Here is a 27,968-nt window from a genome sequence, read left to right as displayed (position 1 = left end):
TTGTGAGAGTTAAATGAGCCATTTCATCTCTCCAAAGGGCCTTAGAAGGTCTTCTCCTTCCATTTTGCCACTAAAGGGTAGTGAGATCTTGTGTACATATTAGCTAATAGTTGTTGACCATTGTAACACCCCATTCTCCGCAGTGCATACATATTCTCATTTATTCCCACAACAGATGCAACTAAAACAATGTCTGATCAAGTTCTCATTTATTCCCACAACAGATGCAACTAAAACAATGTCTGATCAAGACTTGCTGCTGGAAACCACCACAATCCCACGCGGGAAGCCAGCCTGAGGATGATGCTAACTCATGAAGGGAGAGCCAGAGAATCACAGAGAACCAGAGCTATGGCTCCAATGAGGACAGCCTGGATCAAACCCACCCTGAGGCCCACTTGACGGCCAGAATTTGAAAAACGGTCCACCTTGGCCGGGCACAGTGGCTCACGCCTGTAATCCCAGCACTTTGGGAGGCCGAGGCAGGTGGATCACGAGGTCAGGAGATCAAGACCATCCTGGCTAACTCGGTGAAACCCCATCTCTACTAAAAATACACAAAATTAGCCAGGTGTGGTGGCAGGCACCTGTAGTCCCAGATACTCGGGAGGTTTAGGCAGGAGAATGGCATGAACCCAGGAGGCAGAGCTTGCAGGGAGCTGTGATCACACCACTGCACTCCAGCCTGGGCAACAGAGCGAGACTCCATTTCAAAAAAAAAGAAAGAAAAATGATCCACCTTTTTTATACATGTCAGAGTGGCGGTTTTTCTTACTTGCAGAATGTGCTTGCTGATATAATTTTTTTCTGTATTATTTCTTCGTGTACACCAGTGTCAAGGAGTGTGGAACAACTGGAAAAGCCAGGACATTAGCAACCAGTAGTATCAAATTGTAAAATAAAAAGGATGGCCTAAAAGGCCCCAGAGAAAGTACACTTTGGGGAACGCTCATGTGTAAACAGAGCTTCAATCGGCCTTAGGAAACTCACTTGAAGCTACTGATATGGTCTGTTGGTGCCTCCCCATATTCACATGTTGGAAACATGATCCCCAGTGTAACAGTATGAAGAGGGAGGACCTTTGGGAGGTCATGAGGTCAGGGCCCTTGTGACTGGGATTAGCACCCTTATAAGGGGCCTGAGGAAGTCTGCTGTTTTCAACCAAGTGAAGACACACATCAAAGCACTACCTATGAAGAACATATCCCATCAGACACCAAATCTGCCAGAGCCTTGATCTTGGACTTCCCAGCATCCAGAACCATGAGTGACAAATTTCTATTGTTTCTAAATTACCCAGTCTAAGGTCTTTTGTTACAGTAGCAGGAAGGGACTTAAGACAGTTGCCTTCCCATTTAGCTGCAAAAATCACTATAAAAATAGTCTCTGCTTAGATATATATACTTATTGAATCCATGCATATTTAATCCTGAATATCAAACCTGCTGCTGTTTCTTTTCCCTCTTGCCCCTCCCACAATCACTGAAGCCGATTTTGACCAGACAACTGGCCAAAACAGAAGACTGTTTAAAATGACACAGTCTCCCTTAATTAGAAGTTTTATTTTTAAAAAATGTAACAGCACACTCTAAGAAACTTTGGCATTCAAAGCAGTAGTTACTGTTATTTGCTAACTCTGAAAAAAAAAAATTTTTTTTCCCCTCACAAACAATCGGCAAACTCCTGCCTACTTCCTAGCTTGGTGGCTTCCAGCGCGCACTGCAGGGAAATGGTGGGTGGAGGGATAGGAAAGCCCTCATGCTCCTAACCCACCGAGACAATGCAGATGGTGACAAGCTGCATCTGGACTCCAGGGTGTCTCTGACAAAGGGGGAGATGCCTCCTCCCTCCCCTCCACCAGCTCCACTTTCCCATTGAAGAAACAGAGATGTGGAGGCAGGCGTGACCTGTCCAAGCTCGTAGGACAGTTACTCAGAGAGCTAGTCTGGAACCCTGATGTCTGTTACCAGCGGCCATGGCTCAGTTACAGTGAACCCTGAAATGTCCCCAGATACGTCCGACACCGAGGGGCTTGCTTTCTGAGGCTCAGTAAGGAGGGGGCATGTGTGATCAGCCAGCCCTTCCACAACCCCACATTCCTGAGGTCCCCTGACCCCGAGTCCCCACCCCAGGGGAGAACTTCTCACAGCACTGCTGGCAAAGCGCGCATCCCTCTGACGTCCGTCCTGAGCACCGCCAGGGAGAGCCCTGCACGGCGGCGCTCAGGTGTGAATCCGCAGGTGGCGCGTCAGGTTCGTGTTCCGGCTGAAGGTTTTTCCACACTCGCCGCATCGGTAGGGCTTCTCGCCCGTGTGGATCCGCTGGTGCACAGTGAGGGAGGAGTTCTTGATGAAGGACTTCCCGCACTGGCCGCACCTGTACGGCTTCTCGCCGGTGTGGATACGCTGGTGCTCGATGAGGTAGGCGCTCTGGCTGAAGGCCTTGCCGCACTCGCCGCACACGTAGGGCTTCTCCCCGGTGTGCACGATCTGGTGCACGATGAGGGACGAGCGCCCCGTGAAGTGCTTCTTGCAGATGTAGCACTCGTAGGGCTTCTCCCCGGTGTGGATGCGCTGGTGCTGCGTGAGCGAGGAGTTCTTGCTGAAGGCCTTGCCGCACTCGCTGCACTCGAACGGCTTCACCCCGATGTGGAAGCGCTGGTGCTGGATGAGGTAGGAGCTCTGGCTGAAGGCCTTGCCGCACTCGCCGCACACGTAGGGCTTCTCGCCGGTGTGGTTCCTCTGGTGCAGGGTGAGCGAGGAGCTCTTGTTGAAGGCCTTGCCGCACTCCTTGCAGGCGTACGGCTTCTCCCCGGTGTGCGTGCGCTGGTGCTCGGTCAGGTGCATGTTCTGGCTGAAGGCTCGCCCGCACTCGGGGCACACGTACGGCTTCTCCCCGGTGTGCGTGCGCTGGTGCACGATGAGGTGCATGTTCTGGCTGAAGGCCTTGCCGCAGTCCCCGCACGCGTAGGGCTTCTCCCCCGTGTGGATCCGCTCGTGCTGGGTGAGAGAGGACGTCTTCCGGAAGGCCTTCCCACACACGTCGCACACATACGGCTTCTCGCCCGTGTGCGTGCGCTGGTGCACAGTGAGGTTCATGCGCTGGCTGAAGGCCTTGCCGCAGTCCCCGCAGGCATAGGGCTTCTCGCCCGTGTGCACCCGCTGGTGGATGGTGAGGGACGAGCGCTCGATGAAGTGCTTCCCACAGGTGTCGCACTCAAACGGCTTTTCTCCCGTGTGGATCCTTTGGTGCTTTATCAGGGACGAGCTTCGGCTAAAGGCCTTGCCACACTCGCTGCAGTCATAGGTTTTCTTCTCCACGCAGGGCGTGGGGGGCTTACTGAGGTCCGAAATACTGGAGAAGTTCTTCTCACGCCTTATGGGTGGACAGGCCCCCTTTTCTGTGGGGTCATCCAGCCGTGGTGGAACCAGGACACAGCTTTGGTTGGTAAATGCCTTCAGTTCATGACATCGGGGTACTGAGCCCCCCAAGAGTTTGTTCCCCTGGGGAATTCCCAGTGGCTCGCACTGGGCACCCGCATCTCCCCGCCGCCTCTCTGGCCAGCTGCCTGGTTCCCACACTCCTTCTGAGCCAGGACCCCTGGCACTGTTCCTCGTCGGTCCTCCTGTGGCCACCCCAACAACAGAGGGTTTGTCTTCCGAAATGTCCTTCTTTGGATCCAACTCTTTCATTTCAGGTCTAGTCTCCCAGTCTGAAAACAAAACAAAACAAAAACAAAAACAGAAGATGCAAATATATGTAGTTAAAGATGCTGGGAGTGAGGAATCTCCACAGCAGGAAGGAGCAAATGAAATCGACCCCAGTGAGGCCCAAGGCACAGAGCGAGTTAGCAACGAAGAACGTTGGATCAGAGAGGGAGGGAAGCGGGAGGCATGGAACTGAGGCCAATGTGGTTTATGAGGCAGAGTCAACACAGGAGGTGAGCAGGGAGAGCAAATGTCCCTTCAGAAGAGGGATGACAGCGGCACCAGGAGCTCGGAAAGGGCACGGCTGGAGAGCAACTGTAGCAGTGAGCTGGGCTAGCAGGGAGCCAAGGGCGGGCTCTGCAAACCTGAGTAGGAATGATTGCAGCCAGCTACTGACTTGCAGGGCCTCCTCACCTCATCCCACAGACCCACAACCAGTCATGCTCCTCAGCAACAGTTTTTATCAGAAATAATAAGATGGCCAGGCACAGTGGCTCGTGCCTGTAACCCCAACACTTTGGGAGGCCGAGGCAAGGATTGCTTGAGACCAGCCTGGACAACAAAGTGAGACTCCCTCCCCGGCGGCCCCCCGCCTCTACTAAATTTTTTTTTTTAATTAGTCGGGCATGGTGGCACATGCCTGTTGTCCCAGCTACTTGTGAGGCTGAGGTGGGAGGATCACTTGAGCCCAGGAATTCGACGTTGCAGTGAGCTATGATCACGTCACTGCACTCTAGCATGGGTGACAGGATGAGACCCTCTTAAAAAATAAACAAATAAATTTTGAAAAAATAAAAATAAAGAAATAATAAATAACTAGCATTTATATGGCATGTGTTGGTTATTCTCTACTCCTTCGACCCACTTTCTATTCTCCACCCTTCTCTGACCTGCCCTGTACTCAGGATGCTGACTTTACCCACTGGTTTCCTGTGCGTCTGGCCGAAGGCAGGAAACTGGAAGTGAAATGAGAGAAAAATCGGGCATTTCTCCTGCCCCTTGGCCACTTCTCTGGTGTAACTGCCCCCGGGTTGCTGGCTGCGAGATGCCCTCCCCTGGCTGGGGCTCTGGCTCCTGCTAGCTCATCATGCACCTGCCCTGGCTGGCCCCAGACCTCCCGCACCCCAGCCCTCTTGTCAGCCTCAGCACTAAGAGTGTTCGTACACACAGGACTGCTCACTTGAGCCCGTAATAACCACATGACCTGGGGTCTCACAATTGCTTCTGTTGCTCCGTCACACCCCTCTCTGCTGCCTGGTTCTTGGGTGGCAGGCATTCCGTGGAGCTTGGGTTCAGACCCTCTTCTCTGCTCATCCACCCTGCCCTGGCTAACTACCTCCATACCCACAGCTTCAATCACCTTCCATGTGTATCCTGTTCATTTCTAAACCTCGATTTCTAGCCTAGGTGGCTCTCGGGAGTCTAGACTCTGCATCAGGGGACTCATTCCCAACATTTAAAAGTTGCTGTCCATGTAGCTGCCAGCTACATGAACACACGTGAACACACAGCCACATGGAGCCTCATTCTTATGGGTGACAAGATGTTGCGTGGGGCAGCAGCTGTCCCCCTACCCTATATAAATGATCCACCTGGTAGTTCCTGAGGCCACCTGAGTTTGAGACCCCTCTGCTGAATCACACCAGACCTGCAAAGCCACACGAAGTGAGTCTGGATCTAAATGTTATCCACAGGCTGATGCTGCTCAAACATGCACCTCCAGCCCAGACCTGCTTTCTGGGCTATGTCCAAACTGTTCAAAAAAGCCCAGCATCTCAACTGGATAGCCCAAGTCTAATACATCCGATACAAAACTTGGGATTTCAGACTTTCCCCACGAAAAACATTTCTTTAAAAAAGCAAAGCCCATCAAAGAGACTTAGTAAAATAAATGAGACATGGAAGGATGAATGCTATGTGATTCCACTCATCTGAGGTACCTGGAGGTCGGATTCCCAGAGACAGACGGCAGAACAGAGGATGCCGGGGGCTGAGGAGTGGGTGGGAGTTGGTGTTTAGGGGATAGGGTTTCATTTGCGGGAGATGAAAAGAGTTCTGGGGATGGATGGCGGTGATGGCTGCACATCATCATCAATGTCCTTAAGGCCACTGAACTGTACTCCTAAAAGTGGTTAAAATGGTAGATTTTATGTTCTATATATATTTTTCACAGTTTTAAATATAAAATTTAAAAAATTGTTTTAGAGAGACTTAGCAGACACCCTGACTTGCCCTTTCCCTCCCACCGTCCTGACCGTTGGCAAGCGTCGCTGTGCACAAACAGCCTGAATCAGACCAAATCTCCCGGTCCCCGCTGACAAAAGAGCTGGCTGGCCACTGTGGGCCCTTGCCAGAAATGCAACAGCAGCTCCTCTCTGTCCTCCCCACCCCATTCTCACCCCTGCAATGCGTCCTCCACTCCTCCGGGAGTGTGGTCTTCTGAGGAGTCAGATCAAGCCCTCCCGTGGCCTCCCTACTGTACTGAGAATGATGCCGGCACCTTCAGCAGCCTCAGGGCTCTCAGCACCCAGCTGGCCTGCTTGAGTCGTCCCCTGGCCACCTTCCCTCCCAAATTCTCATCACCATGCTCTCCCTCTTGTCCGTGTGTTCTTCCTGCCTCCGGGCCTCTGTACCCACTGTCCTGTGGACCTGCCGTGGACGTCCTTATCCTTCAGGCCTGTTTCCCCACAATCCCACGGGAGCCTTCCCAATCTACCCTATGGAAGGAAGGAAGGTCCTCCTGCCCACTTCTTTATGAACACTCAGTGACCTGTGGCAATTCTTCTCTGCCTATCCCTTGATCTGTTTTATTATCAGCCCCCAGCAGGAGTCAGCTCCACTAGAGGCAAGGGCCTTGCTCACCCCCCAGCTCCTCACACAGCCTGCACACGGAAGGCACCAGATAAGCGAGTATGGAGCACTGGCAACACACCTGGCACAGTGCTAAGCAATTTGCATGGATCTCTGGAGACCCTCACAATCATACTTGAGTTACGTACAGTAGTAGACAGTTATGACCATCCCCATTTTGCTGACGGGGAAACGGAGATTCCAAGAATGGAGTCAGAGATGTACTCAAGGGCACACAATACACCTGAGGCACAGCGGGATTCAAGCCCTAGCAGTGTGGCCCCGGAGCTGTGGCTCCTGAGGAGTGGCTATATTACCATGCATCACTTTTCCCATCTCAGACGAAAAGAGCTGAGAAATACTTAATGCAGGTGAACGATTGTGGTTTAGAGACCCTAGTCAGGGTGTGGCACAATGCCCAGATGTTGGCACACATGGTAGTGTGGGATGTAGACTCGGCGGAAAGAAGACTGTCTCCAGGGGTGATGGTGAATTTGGTCTGGGGCCTGTGGAGTCTGAGATGCTCTGGAATATGAGCTGGCAGCGATTGGAGAGGACCAGGAGTCTTGGTTGTGAATACAGCTGGAAGTCTCCTGGAGTGAACATGACCTCGAGAAATCAGGAGAGCTGGGGGAAGAATACCAGCAGAGGGACAGGGGGAAGGAAGCCACTTCCCTTTCACAAGTTAAAACCCTGCAGTAGAGATCATCTGCAAACAGCAAACACTCAGCGCTAACCATGACAGCTGTGAAAACACAAGTCCACCCCACCCAGATTAAAACAACCCGATCACACCTTTTCTCTAATCAGGTCAGCAAAAGAACAGAAAGTCTGATGGCAAGGCCACTGTCATGGGAGACATCCCAAGCTTCTGCACAGGGCACTGTCGCCAAAAGCCGTTAATGTGCAAAATGCCATTCATTCCTTTTGATACAAGTGTAGGTGCATTGTTTTTTCACATTGCTAAATCTCTTGTCCTTCATAGTTTTTCAGTTTTCTGTCTTTCTATGCTTGTTTCTGATTACAAAGTAATTTACACTTGTTTTTAAAACATCAAACGCCAAAATGGAACGGAGAAAATGGAAGTCTCTGTAATCTCAGCACATTGGGAGACTGAATCAGGCAGATCACTTGGTCAGGAGTTGGAGACCAGCCTGGCCAACATGGTGAAACCCTATCTCTACTAAAAATATAAGAATTAGCTGGGTGTGGTGGTGGGCACCTGTAATCCCAGCTACTTGAGAGGCTGAGGCGCCTGTAATCCCAGCTACTTAGAAGGCTGACGCAGGAGAATTGCTTGAACCTGGGAGGCAGAGGTTGCAGTGAGCTCTGATCATGCCACTACACTCCAGCTTGGGCGACACAGCAAGACTCTGTCTCAAAAAAAAAAAAATGAAAAGAAAAGAAAACAGAAGTCTCCTGTAATCTTACTCACCAGAGTTAACAGTTTGGTTTATATTTTAGACTCCCCTCCAACACATACCTTTAAAAAAATACACACAACACACCTGTACATGCACACACACATTTTTCCCCCAAATGGGGTTTTCATCCAAGATGGAGTATAAAGGATGAGATTCCCTTGAGCCTAAAACAAAATATATAAAACAATGGATGTGAAGACACTGAATATCAGGCAAGGAAGGGCAACAATCCCTGAGAGAAGAAAATCAAACAAGGTAGGTCCTACGACTGCCCCAGCTTACTGCCTGGGAAGTTTCCAGGCTCTGACAAAGGAAAGGTAAATTGAGGTACAGTCTGGCCAACTCCCCAAGTTGAGGAGATGGAGCTGAGAGACCAAGGCAGATAGAGTTCCCAGGACAGACTAGAGAGGAATGAGCTGCACACAGAGTGCTCTGAAGACCTGCAAGGAACTCCCTCGAGTATTCAGCAGACTGTTGGTCAAAACATGCAAGTCAGGAAACCACCCAACACAGGAAAAAAACCATCTGAAAGGATTTGAAAACAGTGCCCAGAGCTGACACAGGGCTGAGAAGAGTGCCTTTTCCTACCAGTCAGACTGTAAAACCTTGTCATTCGTGGGGTTTGGGCAGAACACCCAGAATGGTCTTTAGGAGAATGTCATTCTAGACTGGGCACGAGTCATAAAAGCAAGATCTGAAAGGATGACACTGCTTGGTATTGATGCAAAGGCAGACAAACAGATGGACAGAACAGGATTCAGAATTGGACCCACAGTTGTAGGGACAAGTGATTTTTGGCAAAAGTGCAAAGGCAATTCATTGGAGAAAGTGGTCTTTTTAACAAATGGTGTTGGACAACTGGACATACATTTGTCCCCCCTCCCCACATACCCCAATAAACTTGGATTAGTACTTTATATCATATTAAGAAATTTAAATAGATCAAAAGAACAAAATGTAAAACCTAAAACTATATAACTTACAGAAGAAAACCTCTGAGGCCTTGGGATAGGCCAAGATTTCTTACAAAGACACCAAAACCAAAAAATTGATAAACTGGACTTCATTGTATTAAAAACTTCTGCTCTTCAACAAATAGCGCTGGGGCACCTGGATATTCACATGCAAAGGAATGATGCTGAGCCCCTTTCTTACATCATTCACAAAAATTAATTCAAAATGGATCAGAGACCTCAGTGAAGAGGTAAACCACTAAAACCTTAGAATAAAACACAGGAATAAATCTTCATGACTTTGGGTTAGACTGTTTAGATATAACGCCAAAAATACAGGCAACAAGAACAACAAAAAATAGATACATCAGACTACATCAAAATTAAAAACTTTAGAGTCAGAAATAATGCCATCAAGAAAGTGAAAACACAATCCACAGAATGGGAGGAAATATTTGCACAGCATATATCTGATAAAACTTGTATCAAGAATAAATAATGAACTTTCAAAATTCAATAATAAAGAACCCAATGGGGGAGAAAAAATAGGCAAAAGACTTGAACGGATACTTTACCAAAGAGAATATACAAACATCAAATAAGCTCATGAAAAGATTATCCGTATCAAATGAAAAGCACAGTGACGGGACCACACACCTACAAGTGTCAGTATCAAATGAAAAGCGCAGTGATGAGACCACATACCTACAAGTGTCAGTATCAAATGAAAAGCACAGTGATGAGACCACACACCTACAAGGGAGGCTAAATTTAAAATATAAAGCAATTGGAATGAAGCTTGTGCACTGCTGGTGGAAACAGTCACTTTGGAAAACAGGTTGGCAGTTTCTTAAACAAGTTAAATATACATGTAGCACATGATCCAGACTTTCCACTCAACAGAAGGAAAAGCAAATGTCTACACAAAGAACTGTTCACAAATGTTCACAGCAGCTTTATTTCTAATAGCCCAGAACTGGAAATGACCCAAATGTTGATAACCAGGCGAATGGCTAAACAAATTGTGGCATATCCATACAATGGAATAATACACAGAGATAAAAATAAATGAACTATGAAACATGCAGTGACATGGGTGAATCTCAAAATAATGCCAAGTCAAATAAAAAAAAAAGCCAGACCAAAAAAAAAAAGTACCTGTATGATTCTATGTATATAAAGCTGGAGAGCATGCAAACTCAACCACAGCGACATAAAGCAGACCAGCGGATTCCTGAGATGGGGGTTGAGGAGGGGGAGAGAGGGGTAATAAAGGAGGATGAGGAAACTCTTGGGGATGATGGATATGTGTCCTTTATCTTGATCACGGTGATGGTTTCGTGGGTATGCACTACGTCAAAATGCATCAAACTCTTCACTTTATATATGTGCGGTTAATTACAGGTCAATAATACCTCCAGAAAAGTTGTTAAAGAAATAGGACCACACTCTGATTCCAAAAGTGAGTGTTTTCACCTCACAGTATGTTGTGGGACATCTTTTCATGGCAGTGCCTACAAACAGTCCTCAGCTTTGAAGAGATGCCTGGTTTCCATCATATTGATAGGCCTTGATACGTTCAGTCAGTCTTAGGCAGCTGGGCATTTAGGTCGTTTTCCTTGATTTTTCTTCCCATGGAAAACTTTGCATACTTACGTGAGAATTTCTAAAGGACAGATCTCTAAAAACGGAATCCTTCAATATTTGATTGATAAGGCCAAGCTATCCTCCCAAAGAGCTGTTGCAACTTTATACCCCTACGATGGGAGTCCTTTTCTCTATAGCCTCATAATATAGGCTATTATTCTTTTTTGATCTTTGTGTACCTCATGGGCAAAAACTGCTGGTATCTCAATTTGTGTGTCTTCAGTAGTAAGGTTTAAAAAACTTTTATAAAGTGTAACTTTGTGTATTTCTGTATCTATGAATCACCAACTCATAAGTCTGGTCCATTCTATCATTCGCTTAGTCTTTTTCTTATTCCCAGGAGCTGCTAACATAATTATGACCCTTTGAATGTAAACACGTGAGAAATATTATTTCCCATACCATCATCTATCAACTTTATTTTTAGCTTCAAGTAGAGCAAATTTTAAAACTTTCCATGTAGTCAGATCTGTTGATCTTTTTTTTTTTTTTTTTTTTGAGACGGAGTCTCGCTCTGTCGCCCAGGCTGGAGTGCAGTGGCCGGACCTCAGCTCACTGCAAGCTCTGCCTCCCGGGTTCACGCCATTCTCCGGCCTCAGCCTCCCGAGTAGCTGGGACTACAGGCGCCCGCCACCTCGCCCGGCTAGTTTTTTGTATTTCTTAATAGAGACGGGGTTTCACCGTGTTAGCCAGGATGGTTTCGATCTCCTGACCTCATGATCCGCCCGTCTCGGCCTCCCAAAGTGCTGGGATTACAGGCTTGAGCCACCGCGCCCGGCCTTTTTTTTTTAAATTTATTTGTGGTCCTGAAGTTATGGGCCAATGATGAGTAACTCAACGAAGCTGCCCCTTACCCAGTGAGACCAGGTTCCTGTAGTTCTCCAGCATGACATCCCTGTACAGGTCCTTCTGGGCAGGCTCCAGCTGCTGCCACTCCTCCTGGGTGAAGTCCACAGTCACATCCCTGAACGTCACTGACTCCTGTAAGAGGAAACCCACATCCGCTCATCGCAGGGCCCTCCTTAAAGAGGCCTGGCGGAATGGCCAGAAAAGCCAAGAGGATTTAGGGGAGGCAGATGGGATGTAGCTGAAGTGATTTCAATAAGATGCAGGGTTCTAAAGGGATCACTCACAGTTTTCTCTGTGTCTAGTTATATTGGGTTGGCACTCTGACAGAGAAATAAATCCCATATGAGACATTCTGGAACAGAAGGTCACAGATCTGAGAACCAGATGCAAAGGAATTGAAGGCAAAGTGAGTCTAACCCAGTGAATCAACAAGTGCATTAGAAGCACAGCAGAGGCAGAGCCCCAGATGGAATCCAGGGGCACAGCTAACTTTTCTGAGCCCCTACTAAGCGCCAGGCAGCAAGCCCAGGTCTGGGATACAGACACAAAAGGTTCACGAACTAATTCCTCATGGCACAGACAGGCAAAGACACGTAACTTGGTAAATGCAATCAATCATGAAGGTATGAACAGAGATCTCCAGGTGCCTGAGTAATGTCAGCTATAGGGGGTGCCCAGGAAGACTCTGAGTAGTCTGTGAAGAGAACTGGTGGTTGGGTCTTTAGGGGGAGATTCTGGGTAGGGAAGAGAGTTTGGATCAAGACCCGAAGGTAAAAAGGCAGATGAGACTGCTGGGGAGTGGAGAGAAGGCCACGCGGAAGGAGCAGCGCTATGTGGTAGATGTCACAAGCCTGTGGACTGAAAGAACCTGGTGGAGCAGGGTGGATGGTGATGATGAGGTAGGCAACACCAGACATTATGCAGCAGCTGCTATGTGCCAGGTACTACTCTAAGTGGTTGGTATGGGCTGAGTTGAGCCCCCCCAATTCATATGTTGATGTCCCAACCTTCAAGGCCTCAAGAACATGACCTTATTTGGAAACAGGGCTGCTGCAGATGTAATTAGTTAAAATGAGGTCATCCTGGAGTGGGGGTGGGGGCCCTAATCCAACAGGACTGGTGTCCTTATCGAAAGGGGAAATTTGTTTTTTAATTTTTAAAATCTCAATAGTTTTAGGGGTACAGGTAATTTTTGGTTACAGGGATGAAATGTACAGTGGTAAAGTCTGGGATTTTAGTGCACCCATCACCTGAATAGTGTACATTATACCCAATATGTAGTTTTTCATCCCTCACCCCCCTGCCACCTTGCCCCCTCCTGAGTTTCCAAAGTCTATTATACCACTCAGTATGACTCTGTATATCCATAGCTTAGCTCCCACTCATAAGTGAGAACACACAGCATTTGGTTTTCCATTCCTGAGTTACTTAATTTAGGATAATGGCCTCTAGTTCCATCTAAGTTGCTGGAAAAGACATTATTTCATTCTTTTTTATGGCCGAGTAGTATTCCATGGTGTGTGTGTGTATGTATATGTGTATGTGTATAAATGTGATATATATGTGTGTGTGTGTGTGTATCACATTTTCTTTATTGGTTGATGGGCACTCAGGTTGACTGCAGATCTTTGCAATTGTGAATTGTGCTGCAATAAACATATACGTGCAGGTGTCTTTTTGATATAATTACTTATCTTCCTTTGGGTTGACACCAAGTAGTGAGATTGCTGGATCAAATGGTAGATCTACTTTTAGTTCTTTGAGAAACCTCCATACTGTTTTCCAAAGAAGTTGTACTAATTTACCTTCCCAGCGGCAGTGTATAAGCATTCCCTTTTCACCACATCCATGCCAATCTATTGGTTCTTGACTTTTTAATAATGGTCATCGGCTGGGGTAAGGTGGTGTCTCACTGTGGTTTTAATTTGCATTTCAGAAAGGAAAAATGTGGACAGAGACAGACATGCACACAAGGACAAGGCTGTGTGAAGAATGGAGTTATGCTGCCACAAGCCAGGGAACTTGCCAGCAGATGGGAGAGACGCCTGGAACAGAGCCTTCCCTTGAGCCTTCAGAGGGAGTGTGGTACTGCAGATACTTTGATCACGGACTTCCAGCCTCCAGAACTGTGACAGAATAAATGTCCTTTGTTTAAGCTGCACAGTCTGTGGTACTTATTTACAGCAGCCTTGAGAAACAGATACTGTGCTTGGCACATATTGATTCATCCATTATTAACTTAAAACAGACCTACGAGGCAGACACTAACATTATAATATAGTATGCCTGTTTAAAAGTGATTAAATGATTGTCTTTCATCCCCAAAGCCCGCCTTCCACACTCTGCACAGAGGTCTGCGGGCTTTGACTCAGCGATCCAGTGCTGTTTCTACCTTAGTAGCTACTCTCCGTTAAGCTCTGTCAATAGGGGGCACTGGAGGGAGGCTGGAAGGTGGAGATAAAGAAATAAAAAGAAAAAGAAAAAGAAACCAAGGCACAGAGAGGGTAGGTTCCTGGACCAAAGCACACAGCTAATGCATGGGACAGCCACGCTTTGAACCCCACGGGCTGTCTCCAGAGCCCGAGTCCTCATCCTTGCAGGCTGCTGCCTCTCATGAACTACCCAGAGTGGCAGGTAATGAAAACTTGTGGTGCCCAAATGTGTATTCCTGACTCCGACCTCTGACCCCCACCCTGTCCCCACACCTGCTCTGCCCCTTGGGCTCTGCTCCAGCCCTGCCAGCCTTCCTTCTCTCTTCGAATATACCTCAGGGCACTAGCACTAGCTGTTCCCTCTGCCCAAAATGCTCTTCCTTCAGGTCTGGCCTAAGCTGGCTCCTTCTTACTCATTCTTTGGAAGGTTTGAGCAGGAAAGGGACAGAATCTAATTTAGAATGTTACAAGTGCACTCTGTATTTGCACGCCCATGTTTCTAACAGCACCATTCACAATACACAAAAGGTGGAAGCAACCCAAGTGTACACTAACAGACGAAAACATGAACAAAATGTGGTCTGTATATACAATGAAATCAGACTTGATAGGGGAGGAAATTCTGACACATGCGACACCATGGGTGAACCTTGAGGACATTCTGCTCAGTGAAATACGCCAGTCACAAAAGGACAAATACTGCAACATTCCTCTTGAAACACTCTGTCCAACTCAAATACTAAAATATTCCTCTCTGACACTCCTGATAGGGGAACAGACTGGAATAATGTCTATGGAGTAGCATTTAGCAAAATGTATCAAAACGAATATTCAAATTCTTTTGAACACTTTAGACTAATTCAGATATATTAACACACATGCAAAAACATATATGTTTAAGGATATTTATTACAGCATCAGATGAAGAAGTAAAAAGAGTGAACACATCCCAAATAGCCATCAGTAGAGGTTTGGTTAAATTAGGTCAGCGAATCCACCACAGTGGAATACACACAACCGTAACAAAAAAAAGGGGGCAGCTCCTTAGCTGCAGATGCAGAATGATCTCCTGAATATACTGTTACATGAAAAAACAAATCAACGCCCAGAACAGTGTGTCTAGTTTGTTAACATTTCCATAAGAGGAAATAATAAGGGACATTTATACATATGTGCCTATATAGGTGCAGATTTTTTTTTTTTTGATGGAGTCTTGCTCTGTCACCCAGGCTTTAGTGCAGTGGCGTGATCTCGGCTCACTGCAAACTCCGCCTCTCGGGTTCACGCCATTCTCCTGCCTCAGCCTCCTGAGTAGCTGGGACTACAGGTGCCTGCCACCGCGCCCGGCTGATTTTTTGTATTTTTAGTAGAGACAAGGTTTCACCGTGGTCTTGATCTCCTGACCTCGTGATCTGCCTGCCTCAGACTCCCAAAGTGCTGGAATTACAGGCGTGAGCCACTGTGCCCGGCTGGTGCAGACTTTTTATGGAAGTGAATGCAAGAAACTGGTAAGAATACACAGCTGGTGAGGATGTAAAATGGTTCAGCTGCTTTGTAAATCAGTCTGGCATTTCCTCAAGTGACTAAGCACCGAGTTACCTTATGACCTAGCACTTCCATTCTTGGTAAGTACCTAGGAAAAATGAAAACAGAATGCCACACAAAAACTATACACTGACGCTCATAGCAATGTTATTTGCAATAGTCCCAAAGTGGAAACAACTCAAATGTCCATCTCCTGACGAATGGACAAATCATGTGGTTCGTCCATATGACAGCTCTGACATACGCTGCAACAGGAAGGAACCTGGAAAACATTACACCAAGTGAACGATGCTGGACACAAAAGACCATATTGTATGCCTCATTTATATACAATGTCCAGAATAGGCAAAATCCATATAGTATGCCTCAATGCCTCGTTTATATACAATGTCCAGAATAGGCAAAATAGAATGAAGGTAGATATATGGTTGCCTAGGGGTGAGGGTGGGTTGGAGAGAGATGCGGAGTAAGTGCCAGTGGGTATGGGGTTTCTTTTTGCAGTGGTAAAATTTTTTAAAAATATTGTGGTGATGGTTGCATAACTCTGTAAATAAACTAAACCTTTTCATACTCTCAGGGCTGTGAATCAGAAATGCCCAGTCCTGCTGCCCAAGCAAGGAAAATGTGGGTACTTTCCAGGAACCATCAATGAACATATTTAGAATACATCAGAATAAGTATTAGATACCATTGATCTAGAATTCCTGTTTTAGGGGGTAAAAATTCAACCGTGCTTTTCTGGTAGCCCAGAAAACTGAAAATTAAAACACCAGTTAAATTTCTGATCCAGTTATATTTTGCTGGATCAAATTACCCATTTTCATACTCTCTTTCAATATAGGTCAGTTTTGGTAGACAATGGTAAGTGGGTAGACTGGTCGAAAATGGCCTCAAATCCGTCACTAGTGGAGTCTAGTTCCCCTATCCTTGAATCTGGGCTGGCCTGAGGGACCTGCTTGGCCAATAGAATCTGGCAGAGGTAATGTTCTGGGACTCTCAGGCTAGATCACAGAAGACTTCCAGCTTCTGCCTCAGCCTCCTGGAACACTTGCGCTGGGAGAAGCCAGTCATCACAATAGGTGCCTCATTACTCACATGCCATGCTGTGAGGAAGCCCAAGCAGCCACAAGGTCATGTGGAGAAAAAGAGATGCCCACCAATGCCTCAGCTGTGCCATCCATACCAAAGCAAGAGACAGACATGTAAGCAAAGAAGCCAGCAGACTACTCTCACCTAGCTGCCATCCAACTGCCACCAACAAGAGATGCCAGGCACGAACTGCCCAGCTGAGCCCATCAACCCCGAAATAGTAATAAATTGTTGTTTTTGAGCCATTAAGTTCCAAGATGGTTACTACCCAGCAAAATATAACTGGATAGGAAATTTAACTGGTGTTTTAATTTATAATTTTCTGGGCTACCAGAAAAGTATGGTTGAATCCCCTAAACAGGAATTCTAGATCAATGGTATCTAATACATATTCTGACATATTCTAAATATGTTCATTGATGGTTTCTGAAAACACACAGAGTGACACTTCACCCACTCACGTATTCATTCGACCAATATTTATTAAGTGCCTGTTATGCACCAGGCACTGGGCATACAACTGTGAATAAGACAGACATGGTATTGGCGCCAGGTTTCTTCCATACTAATTCATTAGTAAATAATGATAAAAATAACTAATGTTCATTAAGTACATATTACATGCCAGGTATTGTTCTAAGCCCATTGCACACATCATCTCACTTAATTTTTAAAACAACCCTACTATGTAGGTACTTTTATGAGCTCATCTCTTTTACAAAGGGGGAGACTGAGGCACAAGAGGTCACACAGATAGGAGTGGCAGCATTTTAAACCCAGTCAGTTCAACTCTCAGCCCCAACACTACATGGCCTCATCCACATATAACACCGATCTAGCCGGCATCAGGGCCAAGGAGCAGTTTAGTTTGGATCAGACCCTGAGATGGATGGCATGTCTTTTTCCAATAAAGAAGACAGTTGGATAAATATAGCAGAGTGTCCCAGCTGGCGCTTCTCTTCCAGATAGATCACAAGCGATCCTGAAGCTACTTCCAGAGATGGTGCTTGACAGTCAACCTCCTCCCTCAAGTGACGAAGGCCTGCACGTCTCACATTATTGCTGGCTGATCACATCATCCATGCATGACTCTACCACATGAAGATCTTGAGCCACGGTCACAGATTAAATTTCCTATCCAGTTATATTTTGCTGGGTAGCAGCCATCTCAGAACTTCATGGCTCAAAAACAACAATTTATTACTATTTTGGGGTTGATGGGTTCAGCTGGGCAGTTCGTGCCTGGCATCTCTTGTGTGGAGGCGGCTGGATGGCAGCTGGGCTAGAGTAGTCTGCTGGCCTCTTTGCACACATGTCTGTCTCTTGAGCTGGTAGGGATGGCATAGCTGAGGCCTTGGTGGGCATCTCTTTTTCTCTACATCACTTTTCCTTATGGCTGCTTGGGCTTCCTTACGGCTGCTTGGGCTTCCTCATAGCATGGTATGTGAGTAATGAGAGACCTACTGTGTCCTACAGAGGGACCTGCTGTTCTGAACTGAGTCAGTGGTACAACCCCCATGGCACAAGGAAAGAACGGGAGCTCTGAGCATGCACCGCATATGAGATGTATCTGGGCCTGAAGCTAGCTGCACACATTGCTATTTTGCCCCATGGGGGTTTCAAAATTGTTTTTGTTACATGAAAAAAACATCCACAATTTACCAAGAAAATGAATTTTTAGTTTCTCTTTAACCAGAATATCTGGCCACTGTAGGCTGGAGCTGAGTGGTGGCTGGCCCTTTGATGGGGCAAGAGAGCTCCAATTTGCCATGGGCCCCACCTGCCCACTTATTTATGTAAGACACTCAGAATGGTAGTGCATAGCACACAGCAGGCACTCAATAACTGCCAGCTATTGTTATTGACACCCAGAGCTTGCTGGCTCTCTCCAGCATACTGAGTCTCCCCACCACCAACTAAATCCCAAGGGGAGGCCTCACCCCCGCTGGCTAGTCCCTCCATGGTCCTAGGGTACCTTTCTGGGGCTTGGGCTCAGGATAGCCTCCTCTACCTCAGGGGTCACCTTTGATAGAAAGTGGTTGGGCTGGTGGTTCAGAGTGTGGGCTCAGGAACCACACTCTGCGACAGAATCCTGGCTCTGCCCTTCACAAGCTATGTTTCCTTGGACAACTGTCTTTCTCTTTTTGAGCCTCATATGAGAAGCAGGCTTCCTGATAACAACGTCCCCCTCCACAGGGTCATGAGGTTAAATGTGTAGAAATATGGTCCAGGCACAGTGCCTCGTGTGACGGAGGAAGCTCTCAGTAAATGTCGACTCTTACTATTATTATTTAATTTTGATATTTAATATATATCTTATGTACAACTATAGATCCTTATATGATATTATTTGACCTTTTGGCCCAATGTATCTTTCAGCCAGTCCAGCTAGTAACTCCTCCTTTTCTAAAAATTTAAACTACTTCATTGAGGTGTGACTGATATAGAAAAAGCTGTACATATTTAATGATGTACATAACTTGATGAGTTAGCAGATTCATACACACCCATGAAACCATCACCACCATCAAGGCCATAAATGGATCCATTACCTCCAAAAGTTCCCTCTCACCCCTGTATTTATTTATTTAACAAAACTGTAATATAACAATTCCTTCTGGAAGTCTTCCCTAAGTATACCCACCTAATTCACTCAGTAACTATTCACTGAGCAGTCTCCAGGCACCAAGCCCAGACTGGCACCAGAGTTGTGCTGAGACACAGAACACAGCCTTCCAGGTCTGGGAGCCCATTGTGTTGGGACAGAAGTGCTACAAAGGGCCTCTGAGTTCTCTGCATGTACGTGTCCAAGGCCACTTTTTCTAGTACTCTATCTTTTTCTGTTTCCTGTCTAATGACACAAACCGTTTCACCACAGGGAAAACTCAGAAGAGCTGAAACCAGACAGGCTCAATTTTTTTAAAAATCAGGATGTAATTACACTAGCAGTAATTTTTAAAAAACCAAACTTAAACCAAAACTCCCAACCCTGTTGAAATAAAAACAAACAACAAATCTTTCTAAGTAATGTAAGTAAAAGAAGAATTCAAGGCAAGAATCACAGATGAGATAAAAATGAAGGCATCATGGTGCAATCGCTTAGGAAAACAGTCTGGTGGTTCCTTTAATGGTTCAACAGAGTTAACGATATGAGAACCAACATTCCACTTCCAGGTACACACCCAAGAGAACTGAGAACATATGTTCAAAGACTTATACATGAATGTTCATAGCAGCATTATTCATAATAGCCAAACAGTGGAAACAACCCAAATGTCCATCAACTGATGAAAGGATAAATAAAATGTGTATAACCACGCAGTGGATATTGTTCAGTCAAAAAAAGGAATGAACCACATAGATGAACCTTGTAAATATAATGCTAAGTGAAAGAAGCTAGTCACAAAAGACCACACAGTTTATGATTCCATTTATTTGAAATGTCCAGAATAGTCAAATTCACAGAGACAGAAAGCTGATTACCGGTTGCCAGGGGCTGCAGACTGATGGGGGGAAATGGAAATGAGTGCCAATGGGTACTCAGCTCCTTTTCAGGACGACGAAAATATTCTGAATATTCTGAAATTGACTGTGGTGATGGTTAACACAACTCTATGAATGTACCCAAAATCAATGAATTGTACACTTTGTGGTACGTGATGTGTACCTCAACAAAGGTATCAAATAAATGAAGACAGAATAAACCAAAGCTCCCAAATAAGTCAACTGACACATTTATATAGCAAAATAAATTACAGGTAGATTCAAAAGTTCATTGTTAACATTCAAATGATAAATGGCAAAAAGGAAGAAAATATAGCTGCTCTGTGACCTGTGGATGGAGAAACCCTTTCACAGCTTAAAGATGAAGAAAGACACCACAGTGGGAGAAACCAACAGATTTGATTTTTAAAATATGAAATGCTTTTTTCATATTTTTATGAAAAAATAAGGCAAAATAAAGAAACAAAAAGCAAATCTGGGAGGAATATTTGCAACAAATATTTACACACACACATTTACTTCTGTAAAGTCTTTAAAGCATACTCAGATCCCTGTAGACTGTTAAAGCACAAGATGGATCATTTCCCTGCCCACAGAAATGGCCAGTAAACATTTTCTAAGACTTGAACTTCACTAATAATACAAACAATGCTGCTCAGAAAGAAATCACTTGGCACCACTTGTGCCCTATCAGGCTCATGGTTTATAGCTTTCATATCCATTTATCATTGATTATCATGGTGCAATATTACACCAGTCTAAATATATCCAACATGCAGAATAAATGCCTGACAACAACCATATAAACCAGCGGAGACCTGCTCAGACACGCTGGTGGGAATACCTACCGCCATAACTGATTTGGAAAGTAGTATCAAAATACCTCAAAAATACCCAACCCAATCTTCCTCTTCAAGGAACTGCTCCTAAAGAAATCATATAAGACACAAGGAAAGATTTACGCCCAGTGTCCCTCACGACACTGTTTATAACCAAAAAAAGAATACTTGGAAACCAATAAAGGTCCAACAACAGAGGAACCATTAAGTAAACCAGGGTATGGCCACTGAACAACACTTTTATGTGGTCATTAAGATGGATGTTACAAAGGAGTTTTTAATGATGTGGAGAAATGCTGAGGATGAGATCTCTGATGAAAAAGCAATCTTTAATATTAAAATTGCTTAGCCAGACTCAAACATTCCAGAGTGATTATCTTTTGGGGTAAAATCATGGGTGAATTTGTGGGCCTCATTCCCATAAGCTTTTGTACTTTCATCACACATGTAGGCATCCACAAGGAGCATTTAGTGTGTCTGCCCATTTTAAAGGTGACACATCCAGCATGAGTTTTTTCACTCAGTGTCACATATCTAAACCACCACTTCCCACAGGTGCCCACCTGTGTCTCCTGAGTCCAGAGAGCTAGTTTGGCCATTCCAAAGCTTCCCTGGCCCGCACAACTGACCCCACAGCCAGGGTCAGCATCATCTGTAAGCACAGCCCTCCTCATCAGGACAGACACAGCCCCAGAAGATGGGACTGGGGGCCTTGGAGAGGGTTCGAGCAGCAGAGGCTCACCCAAGGCAGGAATCCAGCCTTTGGAAAGGAGAGTGACAGGGCAACATGACTCACCAATGCCTCATCAGTCAGCAGCTGAGCAGCCATCCCTCTGCTGCCCACGGTGAACAGGAAGACAGGCCTAGGGGGCCAACAGGGCTGTAGGGAGAAGACAGACGGAGGCATGCTGAGAGACCAGGTCTAGGCTGGCCTCACATATGTAGACGGGACAAATCACACACTGAGAGACAAGCAGAGACAGACAGACAGACACACATACACACACACCAACAGTGAGTATTTAGAGGGCTTACTGCACGTAGGGTACTTGAATGTATCTCACTTGATGTTCTAAACATCCTGGAAGGTAGGTACTACATCTACTCACCCATTTCACAGATGAGGAGACTGGGGCCCAAGGAGATTAAACCACTTGCTAGAGATTACAAAGCTGGGACTGGAGTCAGGCAGAGTATGTCTGGGTCCACATGCTTAGCCACTAGGCTACAATGCCTCACAAATGCACTCCCATGCACACTCCTACAGATACAGTCAACACACATACACTCACACACATTCCCACAGGCTGCTGAGGGCCACCGTACACCCTGCCTTCTTCCAATGGCCCTGCCCGGATCCCTCCTCGAATGTGAGTGCTGGACCGAGGCCCCCCTGAGATGCCCCAGAACCACCTGTGGCCTCTTCGGGCACTTCCCCCAGACTTCATGGGGTTACCATGAAGTTCAACTAGCAGATATGAGTGTAAGGAACTTCCACCCAGGGGCTCTCAGAGCCAGATTCGCCTGGAGAAATGCAGCTTGGTTCAATTCTCTTTCAGTTCCCCTGACAAGCTCAGGACAAAGTCTCAAGTGGAGAGGTATCTTAACATTCCTGCAACCCCTCACTCACCCCTTGAAACAAAAGAAAAGCAGGAGAATAAGATCCTGTCATCTGCAACAACATAGAGGTCATTATGTTAAGTGAAATAAGCCAGGCATAGAAAGACAAACTTTGCATGTTCTCACTTACTTGTGTAAGCTAAAAATTAAAACAATTAAACTCATGGAGATAGAGACTAGAATGATGAAGAAACCAAAGGCTGGGAAGGGCAGTGGAGTGGTGGGGGGAATGTGGGGATGGCTAATGGATATTAAAAAAACACAAAGGGTTGCAGTGAGCCAAGATCGCACCACTGCATTTCAGTCTGGCAACAGAGCGAGACTCCGTCTCAAAACAAACAACAACAAAAAACACAACAACAACAAAACACACACACACACAAAGAATAAATAAGACCTAGTATTTGATAGCACAACAGGGTGACTATGATCAATAATAATTTAATGATACATTTAAAAATAACAAAAGTATAATCAAATTGTTTGTAACACAAAGGATAAATCCTTGAGGTGACAGATACCCCATTTATCCTGATGTGATTATTACACATTGTATGCCTGTATCAAAATATCTCATGTACTCCATAGATACATAAACCCACTATATACCCGCAAAAATTAAAAATTAAAATTAAAAAGAAAAGCAGGGTTCAGGACCCAAACTTAGGGTGACCATAATATTTCATTAGAACTAGCTGGCTTTACTTCCATTTGTTTTAATGTTTGTTTCCCTTCTTACAGCAAAACTCAGCTTCTTTTTACAGCAGTCACACAGAATGCCCTTTTAAACTAAGTCGATTTAAATTAAAAAAAAAAAATCAGTGAGCCAATTCAAGTAAATGGCAAAGTAAAAAAATAGGATGCATGGCACAGGTTAGGACAAATTCTTGGAGTTTGAGACATGTTGGCTCAGTCCTGGCTTCTCCTGTGACAGGGGGCTCCCTACCCATGCCACCAACACCTCTGACTGGAAATGAGTTTTTCTTCTGCTGTAAACAGAAACATGCCTCTCTACATCTCCAGCACTTCAGGATCACCCAGAAAAACCTCAGTCCTCTCCAACACAATACTCTTTTAGCTCAAAGTACCAGAATCACTAGGGATGCTTATTAAAATATCACTCAGAATATATACTCCTAACCCGCCTCCCAGATTCTCTGAATCAAACTACCTGGGTAGGGCCCTTGAATCAGTATTTCTAAACAAGTTTCCCAGGAGATTCTGACACCTCTGACAGCGTAAGAACCACTAAGACAAAGAAGAGCCTTTCTTAGGCCAAATGGTCCCAACTTCCACAGGTGAAAAGTAATTTTAATTGTAGGTGGGTATATATATATGGCCAAGTTGGCAGAAGCCTTTGGTACTCAACCGGGAACAATTTTGCCCCCCCCCCGGAAACATTTGTCAAAGTCTGGAGACATTTGCCAAATTGTCATAATTTGGCAGGGGAATACTATGGGCATTTAGTGGGTAGAAACCAGGGATGCTGCTAAACATTGTATAATGCACGGGACAGGCCCCACAACAAAGAATGATTAGGCCCCAAGGTCAGTAGTGTGGAGGCTGAGAAGCCCTGTTGTAGAACAAAAGGATCACAAAGGCCTGGGCTCGGGGTTCCTACCACTTAACGCCTGTATACAGGCACCACACCTGGCCAACTGTAACCACTCAGTGAAAACGTCCTCTGGGTTAAAACTCTTCAAAACTCTTCCTTGGCTTCCCCCACCATTAGAAATCACTCAAAGTCTTCGCTGCCGCCCACACAGCCTTTACGATGTGCCCCGATGCCCTCTCCCCTTCCATCTCCTCTACTCCCCTCTCCCATGCTTGGCCCCAGGCCCCCTGGCCTTGCATTTGCTGTTCCCTCTGGAGGGAGTGCTCTTCCCATGACTAGCCCCACTTCCTGGTCAGCTCCAATGTTACCTCCTTAGAGAAGTCCTCCACCCCCAATCACCTGACCTTAAGCAGCAACTCTCTCCCCCTCTATTTTCTTGCAGTACAAACCACTATTGACAACTGTCTTTTCTTAAATAGTTGTTTTCAAGTTTGTCATCTGTCTTCCCTCCATGAGAACAGAAGCCCCCAGGGAGCAGGTATTATCACTTTTAGATTGTATTTCCGACATCTAGGACAATGTCTAACACATAGGAGGCACTTAGACATCAAGCTGAACGAACAGATGAGCTAACTTCTAGTGCTGGCCAGGATTCAAAGGAACAGGCCCTCTCACACACTGGTGAGGGAATGTGAATCGCTCAACATTTTTCTGGAAAGTGAGCTGGCAATACACAAATCCCATAACCCAGCAACCCTGTTCCTGGGAATCTGCCCACACTAATAAAGCTCCATGTAAAAGTTACATATAGGAAAAAAAGATATTTATGGCAGCGTTGTTTCTAGAGGAAAAAAAAAAAACACACACACCCTGAAAACAAAATTAATAAAATTACTAAAGGAATCAAATCAATGGTAGCGTCTCCATAGTACGAAGTATCAGGTCGCCTCTGCGAAGCAGAGTTAGTTCTGCATCTCGCAGAGTTAGTTCTGCATCTGTTGACATGTCTGTGGTTTCACTAAGTGAGAAAAGCAAGTTACCCAGTTTTATGCATAACTTAAGCCCCTTTGTGAAAAAAAAAAACCAACCCATGTGGATGTGGACACATCTGTACAGCGTTTTCCATCCTGGGAAAGGTTGTGGAATGAGGCTGGCTTGGTATCTGGAGGGCGTGGAATGGGAATGAGAAAGGGGTAGGGGTTATTAATTATTTTTTCTTTCTCTTCCTTTGAACTGTCTCCCTGGGTGTAGAAACCTCATATCACCATACACATTTTTGAAACAGAATTTAATTTAAAAAAATATATTCCTTGCAGATCAGTGGTCTCTGACTTTCACCCGTGTCCTATGAGGTCAAGAACACTGGCCCATTTTGCCAGACCACAGCAGTGACCAGAGCCCACTTACCCAGTAGGCACAGAGCCTGGGGCCCATGAAACCTTTAGGGGCCCATAGGAAGGTCTTAATTTCTTTTAAAATCATAAGAAAAGACCTAATCCAGCCTAGAATACATTTGTCTTCCTATTAATGAAATTACAAAATGTAACTTTTAGTGCTTTAAAAAGCCAATGGAGCAAGAGGTCCATAAAGGCAAAGTACCCTTAAAAATCATACAGCAGCCCTGGGAGTGACTTGTCCAAGAGTACTTGCCAGTGACTGTTGAACCTGGTTTGGCCTTAGATCTGGATTCTTCTTCCTCTGAGCTTTTTAGCATTTCCTTCCTTTCATCCATTTCTACTGTTTCCAAGCGGAGATTCCCTTGGGGAAAACCCTGCAACCTTGTGTCAGCTGAGCGGAAAGGGAAAAAAGGGATCTCCCATTTGTCTAGTGGCTAATTGTGGGGGCTGTGGAACCTGGATGCCTGAGGTAACCTTGGGTGAGTCACTTAGTCTGAGACTCAGTTTCCCTGTCTGTAAGATAAGGATGATGATGGTCCCTACCTCAGAGTTACTGGGACACCTATAAATGGCCAGCACTGGCTGCAAACACATTCTGTGAACAAATCAACCTCTCCTTGGTCAGAACGGAGTAGGGCACAGAGACCCTTTAGGAGTCTGATCCCCTTTTAAGAAGATCCTGTGGGAGGCAGAAGAAACAGCCTTTCTTTTCCCCTCCTCCACCCTGCCCCTGTCACTCCCAGGCCCCTATGCCTCCAAAGCTTTCTATGGGCAAGAAAAAGCCAGGGAACTATGGCTGGGCAGACTAGGAGAAGTGTGGGGTGAGAAGGTAGTGGCTCTGCTAGGCCCCCTTGTCCAGGCATACAGTCTTTGGAAGAGGCACACCCAGATGCATCCACCTCTGCAGAGTCACACACAAACATCAAGAAACACTCAGACACACGTGGACACACAGAGATAGGGAAAGATCCAGACAGGACTGGACCCTGGAGAGACACACCCCTACACTCATGCCAAGAGACATGCATGGAAAGACCAGACATAGTGGACACCCAGAGGGCACCCTCACACAGAGACACCCAAGGATAGAGATCAAGGCTGACACACCCACAACACCAAAGACAAGGACACAGGCAGTCACTCAGAGATATCACCACACATGTATAGGCAGAGGCCCGGAGAGAGACAGCTCCACAGAGAGACCAAGACTCTGTAGAAGTTGGACAAACACACACACACATTACCACACATAACCCACATGGACACACATGGACACATTCACATTCATTCACAGACCCAGCCTCTGGACGACACACAGTTTCTCTCTCTCTCTCTCTCACACACACACACACACACACTCTCTCTCACAATCTCCAGAGACACAGCCATACCCTCAGGACGACACAATCTGTCTCACACACACATACAGACCCACACAGACACATTCACAATATCCACAAAGGCTCAGCCTCATCCTCAGGATGATATGCACCGCCTGTCTCTCACACAGGCCACCTTCCCCCCAGGATGGCCCTGGTGTCCATGCAACTTTCCTACCTCTAACCCAGTCACGCCTCTCCCTTCCTGGCCCAGGCCTCTCCTCAGCCCCTCCTCAGCCTCTCCTCAGCCCCTCAGCCTCCCCTCAGACTCCACTCAGCCTCTCCTCAGCCTCCCCTCAGCCCCTCAGCCTCCCCTCAGACTCCACTCAGCCTCTCAGCCTCTCCTCAGACCCTCAGCCTCCCCTCAGACTCCACTCAGCCTCTCCTCAGCCTCTCCTCAGACCCTCAGCCTCCCCTCAGACTCCACTCAGCCTCTCCTCAGACCCTCAGCCACCCCTCAGACTCCACTCAGCCTCTCCTCAGCCCCTCAGCCTCCCCTCAGACTCCACTCAGCCTCTCCTCAGCCTCTCCTCAGACTCTCAGCCTCCCCTCAGACTCCACTCAGCCTCTCCTCAGCCTCCCCTCGGACCCTCAGCCTCCCCTCAGCCTCTCCTCAGTTTCTTCTCAGCCTCTCCTCAGCCCCTCAGCCTCTCCTCAGCCTCCGCTCAGCCCCTCAGCCTCCGCTCAGCCTCTCCTCAGCCTCTCCTCAGTTTCTTCTCAGCCTCTCCTCAGCCCCTCAGCCTCTCCTCAGCCTCCGCTCAGCCCCTCAGCCTCCGCTCAGCCTCTCAGCCCCTCAGCCTCCCCTCAGCCCCTCAGCCTCCGCTCAGCCTCTCCTCAGTCCCTCAGCCTCCGCTCAGCCTCTCCTCAGCCCCTCAGCCTCCCCTCAGCCTCTCCTCAGCCTCCCCTCAGCCTCTCCTCGGCCGCTCAGCCGCTCCAGGCGCCCCTCGGTCCCGGCCTGCACGCCCTCCCCTGCGCCCGCATGCCCTGGACCTGCCCCCAGCCCTGCACTCCCCGTACCTGGGCCTGCACGCCCTCTCCCCGAGGCTGCGCCCTATCCGGGGCCAGGGTATGGCCCCCCGCACAGGTAGAGGGTGGGCGGAACCCCGCATCCACACTCACCCGCTCGCCGCTCTGCCAGGACAATGACCGCGCCCGCTAGGCCCGCCCGGCCGCAATGC

General features: G+C 46.7%; 2 protein-coding genes across 16 annotated transcripts in view; both read right to left on the bottom strand.

Annotated features, from left to right (window-relative positions):
- SMIM17 (small integral membrane protein 17) overlaps window positions 1-27,968 on the bottom strand; it is a 66,743-nt gene extending 38,775 nt beyond the window's left edge. For 4 of the 6 annotated variants that reach the window (XM_065535023.1, XM_065535022.1, XM_005590474.4 and 1 more), the window contains exons 1-2: window positions 27,910-27,968; window positions 21,636-21,719 (exon numbers count right to left, since the gene is read on the bottom strand). The gene's annotated coding sequence lies outside the window, so the exon portion shown is untranslated. Of the gene's footprint in view, window positions 1-21,635; window positions 21,720-27,807 lie in introns of all 6 variants that reach the window. The other 2 variants (XM_074024877.1, XM_065535025.2) reach the window with 2 other exon arrangements.
- On the bottom strand, window positions 193-27,968 carry ZNF71 (zinc finger protein 71). 10 transcript variants are annotated; one of them, XM_074024868.1, is made up of 5 exons: window positions 27,808-27,968; window positions 21,636-21,719; window positions 11,436-11,562; window positions 5,648-5,829; window positions 193-3,712 (listed from the first exon to the last, which is right to left on the bottom strand). In XM_074024868.1, the coding sequence occupies exons 4-5, from the start codon at window positions 5,739-5,741 to the stop codon at window positions 2,223-2,225; spliced, it is 1,584 nt and encodes a 527-aa protein (XP_073880969.1). In that variant the 5' UTR covers window positions 5,742-5,829; window positions 11,436-11,562; window positions 21,636-21,719; window positions 27,808-27,968; the 3' UTR covers window positions 193-2,222. The 10 variants fall into 10 exon arrangements, with proteins under 10 accessions (XP_073880969.1, XP_073880970.1, XP_065391087.1 ...); XM_074024869.1 differs by having other exon boundaries at window positions 27,910-27,968; XM_065535015.2 differs by lacking the exon at window positions 5,648-5,829.

This window comes from Macaca fascicularis, chromosome 19, assembly GCF_037993035.2.
Source record: "Macaca fascicularis isolate 582-1 chromosome 19, T2T-MFA8v1.1".
Lineage (NCBI taxonomy): Eukaryota > Metazoa > Chordata > Mammalia > Primates > Cercopithecidae > Macaca > Macaca fascicularis.
Note: the sequence above shows the minus strand (reverse complement) of the source record. Positions and strands in the feature narration are given on the sequence as shown.

Excerpts from the sequence above, each read along its gene's own strand:
- ZNF71 (XM_065535015.2), bottom strand. The coding sequence starts at position 21,668 with ATGGCTGCTCAGCTGCTGACTGATGAGGCATTG. Across the intron at positions 11,563-21,635 it reads TGCTGACTGATGAGGCATTG|GAGTCAGTGACGTTCAGGGA; the intron begins GTGAGTCATGTT and ends TTCCTCTTACAG. Across the intron at positions 3,713-11,435 it reads CAGGAACCTGGTCTCACTGG|ACTGGGAGACTAGACCTGAA; the intron begins GTAAGGGGCAGC and ends TTTTGTTTTCAG.